The following is an 18,462-nucleotide window of genomic DNA, read 5'->3' as shown; positions in this document are numbered from 1 at the left end:
ACGAATACAACGCTGCACCTGTATTACAAGTACGCCAAGAGACGAGTGTTTGAAAAGAAATATCCCAAATATATTTGCCGTGTCGATACATAATGCACTTCTGGGTAGCTTTTCATGGATGTGATATACCGAGAACTGAAAAATTAGTGTAGCAAAACATGTCTTACTGAGGATACTCACAAAAGTGACAAGACAAGAATGAGAGAGAGAGAGAAGAAGAGAGGGTAACACTCACCAATTTGGAGACTGGCTCTATTGTCTAGTGGTAGAGCGTCCGCCCGGAGATCGGAAGGTGGGGGATTCGATCCCCAGCCGCGTCATACCAAAATACGTTGAAATATTGTATTTGTTGTTACACTGTCTGGCGCTCGGCATTAAGGGGCTAAAACAAGGACTGGTCGGCTGGGAGTCAGAAAACTGAGTAGGGTATTCAATTTAAAATGCAGCATGGTGTCTCAGTGGGCTAGCACTGTGAAATCTGGACTAGTACAAGCAGCCACACACGATCATGCACGTCGCCATATAAGTGCAAGTACCCTGAACGTGTCGTTAAACCCAATGTCACCGCACCTCACCGCACATTTGGCATAACACCTTCTTTCAGTCTGTGGTGCAAAACTGTGTGTCTTAAACTATTTCTATGCTGTCGATTGGTTCACTTATGTGAATGCAAAATATGTCTTGTGGTAATGTACAGAGAGTGTGTACAATGTTCTATGTTATGCTTATTGTTGCTAGTCATTTTGAGATACACATGCCCTGTTTAACTAATGGAAGCAAAGGCCACTCGCATTTTTCACAGTCCCATTGATTTCAAGATTTACAGTATTACTCGGATACCAAATGCTCTTAGATATTAGTCGAACCATTGTAAAATACCATGAAAATGCCTACCAAAAGAATGTTATTTTAGAAATGTTTTTCATTATTTGTACATTTAAAGAAGAATATTCATAAATTGTATTACATATTGTAGCCTAGCTAAAAGGTCAATAAAATATTTCTTTTAAACATTTGTTTAACTAATGTATTCTTAGTTCAGAACTATCGGAATGTGTTGTGCAATATGTTGTGCAACGTGTTTTTCAATATGTTGTGCAATGTGTTGTGTAATGTGTTCGGCAATGCGTTGTACAATGTGCTGCGCAATGTGTTGTGCAATATGTTGTGCAATGTGTTGTGCAATATGTTGTGCAATGTGTTGTACAATATGTTGTGTAATGCGTTGAGCAATGTGTTGTGCAATGTGTTGTGCAATATCTTGTATAATATGTTGTGTAATATCTTGTGCAATGTGTTGTGAAATATGTTGTGCAATGTGTTGTGCAATGTGTTGTACAATATGTTGTGTAATGCGTCGAGCAATGTGTTGTGCGATGCGTTGTGCAATGTGTTGTGCAATGTGTTGTGAAATGCGTTGTGCAATGTGTTGTGCAATGTGTTGTGCAATGTGTTGTACACTATGTTGTGAAATGCGTTGTGCAATGTGTTGTGCGATGCGTTGTGCAATGTGTTGTATATGTTGTGCAAAGTGTTGACAGCCTGATGCATGTGGGCTCATGATTCTATTTTGATACAGTGTTTCCAACGTTGGCGACACGGGGAATCCCCTTCCAGAAAGTAGTGATGGGTCGTAAGTCTTTTTGAAAAAAAATGCATTCACTTTCTTTTTTCAAGTCAGCCAACCAGAATCGCAGGAACACGAACGTTTTGTAATTATACTGTGATGTTGTCATATCAAGGAACATGCAACTGGGCACATCGTCAAAATAGATTAGTTACTTTTAAACCATGGACATGGACAAACATGAAATGACCAGATCATATCAAATCTAAATAGTTTCATATAGCTAAAATGTTCATATCTGTTCACTACCTTTCATAAATAACTTTGCATAAATGTCGTGCACGGTATGGCACTGTATGTTGAACACACGTTTAATGAAAAAACATTCAGAGTAAGCAATGTATTCAGCATAAGCCTCTACAGCACTCAGCAATATTCCAGACATATGACGGCGGTCTGTAAATTATCGAGCCTTGACCAGACAACGCAGTGATTGACAACCTGAGCATCGATCCACGAATTAGGATACGATGACATGCATCAACCAAGTCAGCCATCCGATCCCGTTAGTCGCCTCTTACGACAATCATAGTCGCCTCTTACGATAAGCATAGTCGCCATTTACGACAAGCACAGTCGCCTCTTACAACAAGCATAGTCGCCTCTTACAACAAGCATAGTCGCCTTTTACGGCAAACAGAGGTTCCTGAAGACCTCTTCTACCGGTCCTGATCTTCACGGGCCCTTTCTTATCTGCATCCATGTCACGCCTAAAATATATATCTATGAACAGGACAGGCATAGCATGCTCCAAAACGCCAAAACATAATCATATGTATTGCTTAAAGTTACATTTTGCCTTCATCCTGACAAGCATGAGAGAGAGAAAGGGATATATATGTATATATATATATATATATATATATATATATATATATATATATATATATATATATATATATATATATATATATATATATATATATATATATATATAGATAGATAGATAGATAGATAGATAGATAGATAGATAGATAGATAGATAGATAGATATAGAGAGAGAAAGATCGTGTTTCTTTTGTCGGTGAGCAAAGATGACCAACTCTTTTTCGAAACACTACTGTTGATGCAAGGAGGTCAAACTTTAAAATACCCCTTCGAATGGAAACAAAAGCCAGATCAGAAAGAAAACGACGTACAAAAAATATCGATCAATCTAAATACCTCAAAAGATATATAGATTTAAAATAAAATATTGAAGAAACTTAAAGCGGCAAACACCGAACTGTGAGGAATTAATTATATAAAAACAGAAAGAATATTCATGCGATCTCGGCAGAAAGGATAGAATTACGTCTTCTCTTTAGAAAGGGTTTAGCCAAGCTAAAAAACAAGGAATGGAAATACATGTACCCTAACTGAATCAAAGGAAAGTGCTCATGCTATCAACCACTAACTTACCTAGCCAGACTCGATCGTTTAAACCCGCCACAGTATGTTTCTGACAGCAGTGTAACAAACAAACACCGTACTCTAAACCCGATAAGACTCTCATCCTGCACTGATATATAATTTATGGCTTGCATTTGGTGAGAAGAAAGTTAACCAGGGGCTGAAGTCGTCACTAAGACAAGGGGTTGTGAAGAACAGGTAAATGCGTGTTGTGACTCAATCCTTTGTCAAACCATGCTCATTCATAAGGACGAAACTGCGTTTTGATAGAGGCAGGCGACATCACACAAGATGTTTGCACGGGACGGCTACATACACATGTATCAGACTGGTCGAACGACAACTACCCAGTAAGTATGTACCATCCATGTTGCAAGGGATGGCTACATACACATGTATCAGACTGGCCTAACGACAACTACCCAGTAAGTATGTACCATCCATGTTGCACGGGACGGCTACATACACATGTATCAGACTGGTCTAACGACAACTACCCAGTAAGTATGTACCATCCATGTTGCAAGGGATGGCTACATACACATGTATCAGACTGGCCTAACGACAACTACCCAGTAAGTATGTACCATCCATGTTGCACGGGACGGCTACATACACATGTATCAGACTGGTCTAACGACAACTACCCAGTAAGTATGTACCATCCATGTTGCTAGGGATGGCTACATACACATGTATCAGACTGGCCTAACGACAACTACCAAATAAGTATGTACCATCCATGTTGCACGGGATGGCTACATACACATGTATCAGACTGGTCTAACGACAACTACCAAGTAAGTATGTACCATCCATGTTGCTAGGGACGGCTACATACACATGTATCAGACTGGCCTAACGACAACTACCCAGTAAGTATGTTTCATCAATGTTGCACGGGACGGCTACATACACATGTATCAGACTGGCCTAACGACAACTACCAAGTAAGTATGTACCATCCATGTTGCTAGGGATGGTTACATACACATGTATCAGACTGGTCTAACGACAACTACCAAGTAAGTATGTACCATCCATGTTGCACGGGGACGGCTACATACACATGTATCAGACTGGCCTAACGACAACTACCAAGTAAGTATGTACCATCCATGTTGCTAGGGACGGCTACATACACATGTATCAGACTGGTCTAACGACAACTACCAAGTAAGTATGTACCATCCATGTTGCTAGGGATGGCTACATACACATGTATAAGACTGGCCTAACGACAACTACCCAGTAAGTATGTACCATCCATGTTGCTAGGGACGGCTACATACACATGTATCAGACTGGTCTAACGACAACTACCAAGTAAGTATGTATCATCCATGTTGCTAGGGATGGTTACATACACATGTATCAGACTGGCCTAACGACAACTACCCAGTAAGTATGTACCATCCATGTTGCTAGGGACGGCTACATACACATGTATCAGACTGGCCTAACGACAACTACCCAGTAAGTATGTTTCATCCATGATGCAGGGGACGGCTACATACACATGTATCAGACTGGTCTAACGACAACTACCAAGTAAGTATGTACCATCCATGTTGCACGGGGACGGCTACATACACATGTATCAGACTGGTCTAACGACAACTACCAAGTAAGTATGTACCATTCACGTTGCTAGGGATGGCTACATACACATGTATCAGACTGGCCTAACGACAACTACCCAGTAAGTATGTACCATCCATGTTGCACAGGGACGGCTACATACACATGTATCAGACAGGCCTAACGACAACTACCAAGTAAGTATGTACCATCCATGTTTCTAGGGACGGCTACATACACATGTATCAGACTGGTCTAACGACAACTACCCAGTAAGTATGTACCATCCATGTTGCTAGGGATGGCTACATACACATGTTTAAGACTGGCCTAACGACAACTACCCAGTAAGTATGTACCATCCATGTTGCTAGGGACGGCTACATACACATGTATCAGACTGGCCTAACGACAACTACCAAGTAAGTATGTATCATCCATGTTGCTAGGGATGGCTACATACACATGTATCAGACTGTTCTAACGACAACTACCAAGTAAGTATGTACCATCCATGTTGCTAGGGATGGTTACATACACATGTATCAGACTGGCCTAACGACAACTACCAAGTAAGTATGTACCATCCATGTTGCACGGGACGGCTACATACACATGTATCAGACTGGCCTAACGACAACTACCAAGTAAGTATGTACCATCCATGTTGCAAGGGACGGCTACATACACATGTATCAGACTGGTCTAACGACAACTACCAAGTAAGTATGTACCATTCACGTTGCTAGGGATGGCTACATACACATGTATCAGACTGGCCTAACGACAACTACCAAGTAAGTATGTACCATCCATGTTGCTAGGGAGGGCTACATACACATGTATCAGACTGGCCTAACGACAACTACCCAGTCAGTATGTACCATCCATGATGCTAGGGACGGCTACATACACATGCATCAGACTGGTCTAACGACAACTACCCAGTAAGTATGTATCATCCATGATGCGCGGGACGGCTACATACACATGTATCAGACTGGCCTAACGACAACTACCAAGTAAGTATGTACCATCCATGATGCACGGGACGGCTACATACACTTGTATCAGACTGGCCTAACGACAACTACCAAGTAAGTATGTACCATCCATGTTGCAGGGGACGGCTACATACACATGTATCAGACTGGCCTAACGACAACTACCAAATAAGTATGTACAATCCATGATGCTAGGGACGGCTACATACACATGTATCAGACTGGCCTAACGACAACTACCAAGTAAGTATGTATCATCCATGATGCACGGGACGGCTACATACACATGTATCAGACTGGTCTAACGACAACTACCCAGTCAGTATGTACCATCCATGTTGCACGGGACGGCTACATACACATGTATCAGACTGGCCTAACGACAACTAGCCAGTAAGTATGTACCATCCATGATGCGCGGGACGGCTACATACACATGTATCAGACTGGTCTAACGACAACTACCCAGTCAGTATGTACCATCCATGATGCACGGGACGGCTACATACACATGTATCAGACTGGCCTAACGACAACTACCCAGTCAGTATGTACCATCCATGTTGCTAGGGACGGCTACATACACATGTATCAGACTGGCCTAACGACAACTACCCAGTAAGTATGTACCATCCATGATGCGCGGGACGGCTACATACACATGTATCAGACTGGCCTAACGACAACTACCCAGTCAGTATGTACCATCCATGTTGCACGGGACGGCTACATACACATGTATCAGACTGGCCTTACGACAACTACCCAGTAAGTATGTACCATCCATGATGCACGGGATGGCTACATACACATGTATCAGACTGGCCTAACGACAACTACCAAGTAAGTATGTACCATCCATGTTGCCAGGGACGGCTACATACACATGTATCAGACTGGCCTAACGACAACTACCCAGTAAGTATGTACCATCCATGTAGTTTGATCTGCTCCTGTTATGTGTTGAACAATTATCATTTATTACTATTTTTTTCAAACTCGTTTTATATCAAGTCTTTCAGTGGCATTCAGATTTGACACTCATAAGGAAGAGCAGTTATTGATGATTTATTTATAATGAGGAACATAAAGTTTCGGAGTATATACTTACTCCTTCATTAAATAAATAATGCCATGCGGCAAGACATATATATGTACCTGTAAGAACAAGGAAAGTATGGACCTACAAACGTTCAAGCCGGGCTAAACTGCCACACAAAGTGTGCATACCGTATTTTTACGACATTATACGAATTATAAGTCTTTACATGGACGTCAAAATAAACACTATAAAGAGGGACATTGTGTTACAGGTGATTGTGAATTTATGGCCTAGACATGAAGACCTCAGAGAAGTACTATGTGCTGTACGCGGTGCTGGCTGTGGGTGTTGTCGCTTCTATCATGTCCTCTACCTCACCGAGATTATACCCCTTGGTTCAGAGTTCAGCGACGAGAAATAGTCCCCCGGGTCTTGTATATCAATAGGGTTGGGGCGTTGCTGTCGTCCAGACACACGCTTTATGATGTCCCAGAAACGTTTAGAGTCTACCTCTGCTGCTTTTAATAGGTCATTCCGTTTATATTGTACAAACTGGTTCTTCTTGATTCCACACAGTTATCTGTATTCATTGCAAACTTTGTTGTACTAAATAAGGTATGAGTTATCTTTAGCTTCTTCTGAACGCATTTAAGTAATGGCACCGTTCATGTGTTTTACAGAGACATTCATCAACATCGGGGAACATGTCACTCTACACACTACACCTTAAATGCCTAATAGGGGGCACGGGGTGGAATACTGTTAAAAGCGGAGTTAAACCCAACTCCCTCACTCACTCAATAAATCCCCAATAAATGTACAGTCACTGATTTGATAGTCAGTTTCAAATCTTCCATTCACATTATGTATGTTTAGAATTGAATATATTTCCAAAAGAGTTTTTTCTCAAAGTTATTTTGTAATTTATCACATGAATATCTTTGAATCTCAAATTGTGTAAACAAATCCACTAAGTAATTATAACTTTCAACATGGTGGAGAACATAGATCTCCATATAGTCCCTCGTCACGCCGGTTCTGCTGTTCATGTACAATGGACCCGAGAAGATCCGGGCTGGAATAGGTCTTCAACAACTGTGACTTGATTTTAATACGAACCAAGTTCAACATGATATTGAGTTTATACAGGTATAAACGTAAACAGTGATATACACACTTTGCGTCCTACTATAAATATACCTCAATCAACGAAAAACAATAGTGAAGTCAATATTGTTAAATAAAACATTCCAGTCAGCTGCACTGGTACACCATTGATCCAGCATGTCAACTAATTAGAGTACATATTTATGACCTTCATGTTAGTCTCACTGTAGGACAATATTCAATAATCATATTTCCCCAAAATGGATATATTCTTCTTTTGACGTATAGCTTGCTACGAGCGAGAAATAAAACATACGAAACAATCGATGATATTATTTCGGAATACAAGTCTGCTGAGGGCAAGTTTCAAAGCCGCTCTTAAACGAGACCTATACATGGCTGTGGCATCCATAAGAGATAGGTAAGTTTGCTATTGTCGATATACGTTTCTGTTTTGTTATAAAAGCCACGTCTTAAACGACAACATATTACATGGAATGTGGACAGCTGAATATGAAAGTCTTCACTTTCTTCCAAACAATTTTCATCTAAACTGTTAGGGGTATAATTGTGTTAAAGTTAAGTGTCTAGAACCCTGTTCAGCACAGTGGGGTAGACAGCAGACACTGTGGGGCATGCAGCCTGTCGAGAGACCTTGGGTGGCGCACTCCTTCATGGAAACATCAACCGCATAGTTGTACATTGAGAGGAACAGTACACCTTTGTATCCGCTGTATTTGCCTGATACAACATATTTGAATTTTGCGACAAAAGTGTGCACCATTGTGTCCGTTGTATTGTTTGCTAAAAAATTAGGTTTGCGACAAAAGTAAAGCATTGTGTTCGTTTGCAATTGATGGTTTGTGGTATGTTGTGGTATAACTGTCTACTTGATAACACTTATCACACATACAATACGAGGATGTTGTGCTGTAACTGTCTACTTGATAACACGTAACCCGCATGCAAGGACGTTGTGCTATAACTGTCTACTTGATAAGATGTATCACACATAAAATACGAGTATGCTGTGCTATACCGTCTACTTGATAACATGTATCACACGAAGATGTTGTGCTAAAACTGTCTACTCGATAACCTGTATCACACTTACAATACGAGGGTGTTGTGCCATAACTGTCTACTTAATAACATGTATAATACATACAATACGAGTATGTTATGCTATAACTGTCTACTTGATAACACGTATCACACATACAATACGAACATGTTGTGTTATAACTGTCTACTTGATAACAATATATCCCACATACAATACAATGATGTTGCGTTATAACTGTCTACTTCATAACACGTATCACACATACATGTACAATACGAGGACGTTTGCTTTAACTGTCTATTTAAAAACACGCATCACATACACCATACGGGGATGTTGTGCTATAACTGTCTACTTGATAACACGTATCACACATACAATGCGAGGACGTTGTGCTTTAACTGTCTACTTGATAACACGTATCACACATACAATACAAGGACGTTGTGCTATAACTGTGCTTTGCTGATGTGTTGCATGTGATATGACACAGTTGACATGGATGCATTGAGATTTCTTCCTCTGCAAAAAGCTGTTCACATCTCTATCTGGCAATACCCGACGTGTTATCACTACACAGTCTCTAGTGTGTCCCTCCTGCTACGTTCCTCCCGGCGATGATGGCAAACTCGTTTTGACTTGATGTATTTGTGGCTGTACTCATAAAGTACTGCTAGGGCAAGGTCATAGAATAAAAACGCGTGAGATTAAATGTTCTTGGTTTGTCTTTTCACTATCTTACTGGAGTAGAATCTTGAAGGCATGTATGAGCAGCCATGCGTGCACTGTTATCACCAAATATCAAGCGTCGCACACTCCTGCCACAGGCGATACCGAATGACAGGTACGGTAAAACAGCCAGCTCTGTGCGTGACGCATCTCGTGTCGCTTGTCAACATGAATACCTATGCTACTTTTGGAATTCGCAAACTCCTTACTCCCTGACCCTGAGAGAGAGAGAGAGAGAGAGAGAGAGAGAGAGAGAGACAGACAGACAGAGAGATGATAATAGCCCCTCTTGTTCTCAGATCTGAGCAAAGTCAGTTTCCCACTTACGAATAATTGCAAGAAGCCGAGCAAAAACAATAAAAAACGTGAAAATGTCCAGCGATATCCGACCATTTACATCATCGTGTGTCACACCTACCTATGTAACTACATGTGCAGCGATATCCGACCGTGTATATCACCGCGTGTTACACCTGCCTACATGTCCAGCGATATCCGACATTGTACATCACCGCGTGTTACACCTACCTACATGTCCAGCGATATCCGACTATGTATATCACCGCGTGTTACACCTGCCTACATGTCCAGCGATATCCGACTGTGTATATCACCGCGTGTTACACCTGCCTATGTAACTACATGTGCAGCGATATCCGACCGTGTATATCACCGCGTGTTACACCTGCCTACATGTCCAGCGATATCCGACATTGTACATCACCGCGTGTTACACCTACCTACATGTCCAGCGATATCCGACTATGTATATCACCGCGTGTTACACCTGCCTACATGTCCAGCGATATCCGACTATGTATATCACCGCGTGTTACACCTGCCTACATGTGCAGCGATATCCGACTGTGTATATCACCGCGTGTTACACCTGCCTACATGTCCAGCGATATCCGACCGTGTACATCACCGTGTGTTACACCTGCCTACATGTCCAGCGATATCCGACTATGTATATCACCGCGTGTTACACCTGCCTACATGTCCAGCGATATCCGACATTGTACATCACCGCGTGTCACACCTACCTATGTAACTACATGTGCAGCGATATCCGACCGTGTATATCACCGCGTGTTACACCTGCCTACATGTCCAGCGATATCCGACCGTGTATATCACCGCGTGTTACACCTGCCTACATGTCCAGCGATATCCGACATTGTACATCACCGCGTGTCACACCTACCTATGTAACTACATGTCCAGCGATATCCGACCTTGTACATCACCGTGTGTTACACCTGCCTACATGTCCAGCGATATCCGACTATGTACATCACCGCGTGTTACACCTACCTACATGTCCAGCAATATCCGACCTTGTACATCACCGTGTGTCACACCTACCTACATGTCCAACACTATCCGACCTTGTACATCACCGCGTGTTACACCTGCCTACATGTCCAGCGATATCCGACCGTCTACATCACCGCGTGTTACACCTACCTACATGTCAAGCGATATCCGACCTTGTACATCACCGCGTGTTACACCTGCCTACATGTCCAGCGATATCCGACCGTGTACATCACCGCGTGTTACACCTACCTACATGTCAAGCGATATCCGACCTTGTACATCACCGCGTGTTACACCTACCTACATGTCAAGCGATATCCGACCGTGTACATTACCGTGTGTTACACCTACCTACATGTATGTTACTACATGTCCATCGATATCCGACCTTGTACATCACCGCGTGTTACACCTACCTACATGTATGTTACTACATGTCCAGCGATATCCGACCTTGTACATCACCACCTGTTACACCTACCTACATGTCCATCGATATCCGACCTTGTACATATCCGCGTGTTACACCTGCCTATGTTGCTACATGTCCAGCGATATCCGACCTTGTACATCACCGCGTGTTACACCTGCCTACATGTCCAGCGATATCCGACCGTCTACATCACCGCGTGTTACACCTGGCCGTGTCAACTGTTTCTAACAGTGACGGTGTCATCTGGCCTATGATCATGTCGCGAGTGATGTGTGGAGATGGGAACGGGTTAGTCTAGGGTGAGGGTGAGGTGGTGGTTGAAGACGATAAGGGGTGTGTATGTAGGAGATGGAGTTGGATAATAATAATTTGTCTTTGTTTAGGGTGTGGGGGGATTTTGTTTAATGCGGTTTTGATAGTTGTAGAATGTTTTGGGAACCTGTGCAGATTTTGCATTAGAATTACAGGTTCGAATTGGTCCCTTTCAACCCATGGTCATAAGAGGCGATTAAGTGATTAGTTTCTGTGACTTGGTTGATGCACGCTGCACCTGATATTAATTACCATTTTACCATTTCTTTTAAATATGTTTATAATGTTTTAAGAACATTTCCTCTTCTGCTGTTTCATTATGTACATACATACATACATACATACATACATACATACATACATACATACATATATACATACATACATACATACATACATACATACATACATACATACATACATACATACATACATACATACATACAGTGTCATGATGACGCAGGTATGTACAGTGTCATGGGATACTTTGTTACAGGTGATTACATGACGCAAGTATGTACAATGTCATGAGATACTTTGTTACAGGTGGTTACAGGACGCCAGTATGTACAGTGTCATGATATACTGTGTTACAGGTGGTAACAGGACGCCAGTATGTACAGTGTCATGATATACTGTGTTACAGGTGGTTACAGGACGCCAAAATGTATAGTGTCATGATATACTGTGTTACAGGTGGTTACAGGACGCCAGTATCTACAGTGTCAATAGGTACTTTGTTACAGGTGGTTACAGGACGCCAATATGTACAGTGTCATGATATACTGTGTTACAGGTGGTTACAGGACGCAAGTATGTACAGTGTCAATAGGTACTTTGTTACAGGTGGTTACAGGACGCCAATATGTACAGTGTCATGATATACTGTGTGTCAGGTGGTTACAGGACGCCAGTATGTACAATGTCATGCGGTACTTTGTTACAGGTGGTTACAGGACGCCAGTATGTACAGTGCCATGATATACTGTGTTACAGGTGGTTACAGGACGCCAGTATGAACAGTTTGAGGAGATTCTTTGTCTTGTTCACCTTCCTCAGTGGTGCCGTCTCCGTCATCTTACTCCTCGTGATGACGCATTCAGGTGAGTAAGACGTGATGAGCACAGCTTGCATCTAATTGTTGTCTGTGGTATGTACAGAAGTAAACCAGCAAGTCCTGTGTTGTACATGTGATGTACCATGTGATGTACCATGTGATGTACCATGTGATGTACCATGAGCTGCACCATGTGATGTACCAAGTGATGTACCATGTAATGGACAATGTGCTTGATCATGTGATGTACCATGTGCTTGATCATGCACAAAACAATGTGCTATGTCAAGTTTATCCAGTTCTTCTATTTATCCCTGAATACACAAAAGACTATGAATGACACATTGAGCATGTGTTAGTTTGATACCCAATGAATTATGATTTATTCAAAAATATTTTTGCAGATAGTCGCTATTCAACAGCACGTTTTGCAAGTGACTTTACCCACCTACAAGATTCGATTATTGGGACCGGTGCTCATGAAGATGACATTCGCCTGACAGAACACGGCCTTGACCTGTTTCTAGAAAGCAAGGATGAAGTCAAGGACGGAGAAGGGAATAACGAAGATTTCACTTGTAAGTCAAGGCTTTCCGTCATCACATCACAAATTTGGTTTGACGCCACAAATGAATATGATATCAGTTATATTATGACTAGTCAGATATATGGAGCATTGCCTGGTGCTTCAAGCCACAGCAGGTTCCTTGGTATGCTGAATAAACAATGATCATACATACGACAGTGATCCCTGGGCTGTAGCAACATGAAATCAATTTGAAGTAAGTTTGTAAACAGTCTACTTACCAATTGCATGAAAACATTGCCTTGTCTCAATTGATCGTCTTGTCTTTCTGACCAATGAGAGAGTAAATGGAATAGCCCCAGGCTTCACTCAAAACCAGAAAACCATGAACTATGAACAATGAAAATCGTTTGATAGTCACGACAAGCCAACATATCATTAAAATGTGTTAACATGTTTAAAGCAACAAACGCATACTTATTGTATGCCAATTGTGTGAGTGTTCATTGCAACTGGAAGGGCAAGACAAACTTACATTTCCCTTTTCACGAAAACCTGGTGTCACCACTTATTTTCAGTGGCCAATTCATACACTGTTACCTCCATTATTCTGGATAATCGAGACTGCTTATTCTCTGTGGTTGACGTTTGGTATTTATCCATGTAAAGTCGTCATCAATGATGCTGTAAAAGTAAAAGCTCCCAGTTTGGCAGACTGATCAAGAAAGCAAGAGCCAAAGTTAACCACTTAGGGTTTCCGGCCTGTGAAGTCCTCATCAATGATGCTGTAAAAAGTATAAGCTCCCAGTTTGGGAGACTGATTGCGAAAGCAAGAGCCAAAGTTAACCACTTAGGGATTTCGGCTTTGGTTACTAAAGTGTACTCAATCGACGAAACGTTGACACCAACATCAACTTTGGGAATTAGAAACTATATAAAGGAAACCGTTTTTCTTAACGGCCCATGAAGCTGAAATGTTGAAAATGTTCTCTCATATAACTCAAGGTCTCAACAAATTCTAGGTGTTGTTTCAATGATTTCCGAAACATGTTTAAATGTATTCGGTTGTCCACCAAAAAAATAAACGTCAAGATGTGAATAGTGATTTCATTTCACATATTTGTAAGTTTCAACTCTCTCTCAAATAGGAAAGAGTACCGTGACAACATTGGATTACCTCCACGTTTATTTATAATATGATTGGTTCTATGAGATGGGTAAATTTAGTTTCAGACTGTTCTGATCTACTTTGGACATTGACATAGAACATCGACTATACCATGAGTAACGTGTTCATTTAATTTATCTGAAAATGCAAGAAACTGATAATATAATCTTACTAAACATATTTGTGCTTTATAATAATGGATTTGACAGTGAAGCTTCTCATTTCATCTGCCTGTTTTTTTATCCATGTCACCTGGCCAATGGTTTGTCATCAGACAGTTATGCAGACAAGTCTTTTAGATATGTGATTTACAAAAAAATGAAATGTCTGAAAAAAATGCTTTCTTTATGATATACATCAGCGTAAAAGACTGAGTTTTCCGATGTTAAGAAAAGTGATATTTTCATTTGTAATTTCACTGCAGTGAACATCAAACTTTAACAGAGCTATTGTCCTACAAGATTTAGCTCTCCATTATCTCAAGTTTCATGCCCGAACACAAACTGTTGACGTCCATGTTTCTTTAATTCTACATTGACAAGGCAAAAGACAGATCGTTATTCATGGAGTTAACATCACTTCTTGCCAGTTTTTTTTTTATTATCTCGTAAATATTTATTTACAAACTGTAAATTGCTCATATAACTTGTCAATAGAGACTGTTCCTTTCGCAAAGTGCCATTTTTTTACTTGACCAGAATGTATTCTTTTGCTTCCAACAGCAGGCTCCTAGTTTTCAAGAATATCTTTTGTTGATGTTGATTTTGCATATATTCATATCTAAATGTATGATGAAGAACGTTCGTGACCCTAAATATTATTAGATACTTTTGTTTATATTTATTTTTAATTTGCAAACATGAAACTACTTTTTAAAGTCGAAAATCCAAGGGGTGGTGAACCGTCCCTTTGTGTCGGGAGAATTTCAAGGTTTTACATTTGTAATGCAATCATTTAATTTTCCGGTAGACAACTTCACAAAAAGTATAAATAGGATATTCCATGTGTCTACGCCACTCGTAAAAATATTTCCTCCCCTCGTCACTCGACACATGGAATATTCCCTCTATCGGTGTCCGCGGGCCACACGTTAGATACTAATGTACGATGAACCACTAAACCTTTAACTTGAATATTGTTAAGGCGACGTAATCATCACTTCATATTGCCTAGATCGACTTCCTCACGTAAAATATAGGTGTGTATTACACATAATGTTGCTTATCCAGGTTCGTGGTTGTTGTATGACTGTCATATTACACCCTGTTGTTGGCCCTCTTGCAATAGCTGTGAGCTGGTTCGTGGTTGATGTATGACTGTCATATAAAATCCTATTGTTGATCCTCCTGCAGTAGCTGTGGAGAGTTTTGTGGCTGATGCATGAATGCACCATACTATTCTCCTGTTGCCCCTCCTGTAGTAGCTGTTGGGAGCTCTGTGATTGACTGATTGATGCATGACTGTCATATAACATTCCTAGTTGCCACTCTTGCAGTAGCTGTGGACAACACCGTGGCTGAAGCTCTTTCCAGGAAGGTCCGTCTGGCCTGTTTCATCACCACCAGGGAGGTCAACATGGAGACCAAATTGAAGGCCGTTAATGAGACGTGGGGCAAGAGATGTGACAAGATGCTGTATGTCATGACAACCAACAAAACAGGGCCGGACATATTAGGAGTGACCATTCCCGACTCCCATCGCACACTCACAGAGAAAATCGTCCATGCTTTCACACACATGTATAATACATCACTAGACGAGTATGACTGGTTCCTCAAGGCTGATGATGACACATATGTCATTGTGGAAAATCTCAAATTTCTTCTCGCGCATCTAAACGCCAGCAAACCTGTCTACGTTGGCGACCACTTCGCACCCTTCTCACCTAACGGGTACATGAGTGGTGGTGCGGGGTATGCTGTCAGTAGGGAAGCTCTCCGTCGACTGGTGGAGCAGGGTTACAGGGTGCCAGGTAGATGTCGCCACGCTGGAGGAAGTGAAGACATCGAGACCGGGCGATGCATGTACAAGGTTGCGGTGTCTACATATCTTTCGTTAGACAAGTACAACAGATCGACCTTTCATGGTGCAAATCCTGACTCATTCCAAGTTGGCGTAGCCAACTTTATCTCCGGGTTTTCTGCCAACAAATACCACTCGGTAAGCTGAGTTTACCTCTTCCTGTTTGTTGAATGGATAATTTGGTGTAACACTACTATGAACAGTATTACAGTTTTCTCCATGGTGTGCATAAAGGGCTATATTCCCTCTGGCTAAAACAAAACACATACCATTATATGGTGTTGACAGACCAACTAGCATGGGCCAGGTTTTATTATTCCAGCGTATCCAGTATCTGTGCCTTTGATACAGAGTTGCTTAACTTGGTCTTCGTATCTCAGTCTCATATGTCAAGCGTTCATTCATGAAACGAAAACCTGTATTTATGAATTACCTCATGAAAAATCCCTGTATTGACTGAAGTTGCTGACGGTTTATATCAACTAGCATAACTGTGTCTGTTAGTTTCAAGTGACTTATATCGAAAGGTTTACATATTATAGATATATACAATATTTTTTCTCACCGTGTCAGATTTAGGGCATAAACTCTAGTATTGGCTAGTTTTTCCTTGTACTTTATTACAGCACGGCGATACTTCTATAGACAATGTTTTTTTTATAAAAGGCGACTTAAGAAGCTGTATATTCCCGTTTGGATTCCGTGTCAGTCTGAAATGGGAGATCGGGTGGTCAGGTCTGTGACTAAGCAAATTGGGAACATCTTACAATGGGCGTGTATCAAATACTTCCATGGCCCACTGTCGCTGCTGTAATAGTGCTGCCTGCAGAAATCAACAAACAAATATGTAGTTGACTTGTTTTAATTTCTGTTCTCGACACAGGGCCCTGAGTGCTGCTCACAGCTGACCATAAGCTTCCACTATGTGAAACCGGAGCTGATGAGAACTCTGGATATGTTCCTCTACCAGATCACTGTGTTTGGTCGGACTGTGAAATACAAGGAGCTCTGGAATCTGTTCCGAGCAGAGGAGTTTAACATACCACAAAAACGTCGGAGGCGCCCTTACCCAGGGGAGACAATAGAGGAGTACTACAAGAATGCTACAGAGTGGAGACTGAAGAACACAACTATCTATATTCCAGACAAGACGAAACCAAAGAAAAAAACAGGAGCGTGAATCTGGAATCAGGAATTGTGTCTTGCTAATCACATGAGGAAAATCCTTTTTTTGCCATTTCGAAAAATAAATACATGGATCTCCCCCCCCCCCCCCCCCCACCACACACCCCCACACACCCCATCCCCACACCCCACCCCCACACCCCACCCCACCCCTATCAATCAATGTGTAACATTGTGACACACTGGATAAGAAACACCTAGGTCGATCCTAGATGGACGCAAGTTATAGAAAGCATATGAGTTACAGAAGCAGATGAGAGAAGTGAAACATACTCAAATAAGTATTTACTTGAAACAAGTATAACCCATTTAATCATTAATCGATTTCGTTTTCTGTATTTCACTATGAGTATGTCACAGTCATACGATTTTTCCAAACATATATTTAAAAAACATATGTAATGGGAAGTGCTTAACTTTTGCCAGGTTTATATGTGTATGCATACCTTGTAGCTGAGAATAAATTACACTACGACAAATATAACTACATCTGAGTGTTTTATCTTTCATGCAACTTTATACCTAAAATTATTGATTTTGAGTTACGTTTTGGAATATGATCAAATATTTCTCTAGATTGCACTGGTCACCAGGCGTATTAACGGCTTTTCCCCTGAGCAATACCAGGATACGCATGTGGTTGGATGGACTCAAGGGTTGTTTGGCCACCTAAATGGTAAAACAAAAAAATGATAAGTTGTTTAATGACACAACAATAAATGCATTGTTCGCTAATAGTTTTCTGTTTAGCGAAACAGAGCAGCTTCTTGTCCCGCTGGCAATACTAATTTGAATCGTCAAACATATGACATTTAAAGGAAAAGGGGCATAACTTCGTAACACTGTACTGAAGTACACGTAAAATCTTAGTATTTTGCCACAGATTCC

The 18,462-nt window shown here is 41.2% G+C and overlaps 1 protein-coding gene across 1 annotated transcript; it reads left to right on the top strand.

The window, feature by feature from the left end:
* The first annotated feature begins 8,079 nt into the window (after window positions 1-8,079).
* LOC139460918 (glycoprotein-N-acetylgalactosamine 3-beta-galactosyltransferase 1-like) lies at window positions 8,080-17,601 on the top strand. The gene is made up of 5 exons (XM_071242398.1): window positions 8,080-8,174; window positions 12,613-12,719; window positions 13,078-13,251; window positions 15,863-16,527; window positions 17,273-17,601. The coding sequence occupies exons 1-5, from the start codon at window positions 8,080-8,082 to the stop codon at window positions 17,567-17,569; spliced, it is 1,338 nt and encodes a 445-aa protein (XP_071098499.1). The 3' UTR covers window positions 17,570-17,601.
* The last annotated feature ends 861 nt before the right edge of the window (window positions 17,602-18,462 follow it).

Source organism: Haliotis cracherodii, unplaced genomic scaffold, assembly GCF_022045235.1.
Source record: "Haliotis cracherodii isolate W230 unplaced genomic scaffold, xgHalCrac1.p SCAF_14, whole genome shotgun sequence".
NCBI classification, from domain to species: domain Eukaryota; kingdom Metazoa; phylum Mollusca; class Gastropoda; order Lepetellida; family Haliotidae; genus Haliotis; species Haliotis cracherodii.
The sequence above is the reverse complement of the archived record's forward strand: the minus strand, read 5'-3'. Positions and strand labels throughout refer to the sequence as shown.

Bases quoted from the DNA above. Each gene is read 5' to 3' on its own strand.
- LOC139460918 (XM_071242398.1), top strand. From the start codon at position 8,080: ATGATATTATTTCGGAATACAAGTCTGCTGAGGGCAAGTTTCAAAGCC. The intron at 8,175-12,612 runs GTAAGTTTGCTA...ACTGTGTTACAG, and splicing joins GTGGCATCCATAAGAGATAG to GTGGTTACAGGACGCCAGTA. The intron at 13,252-15,862 runs GTAAGTCAAGGC...CCACTCTTGCAG, and splicing joins GAATAACGAAGATTTCACTT to TAGCTGTGGACAACACCGTG.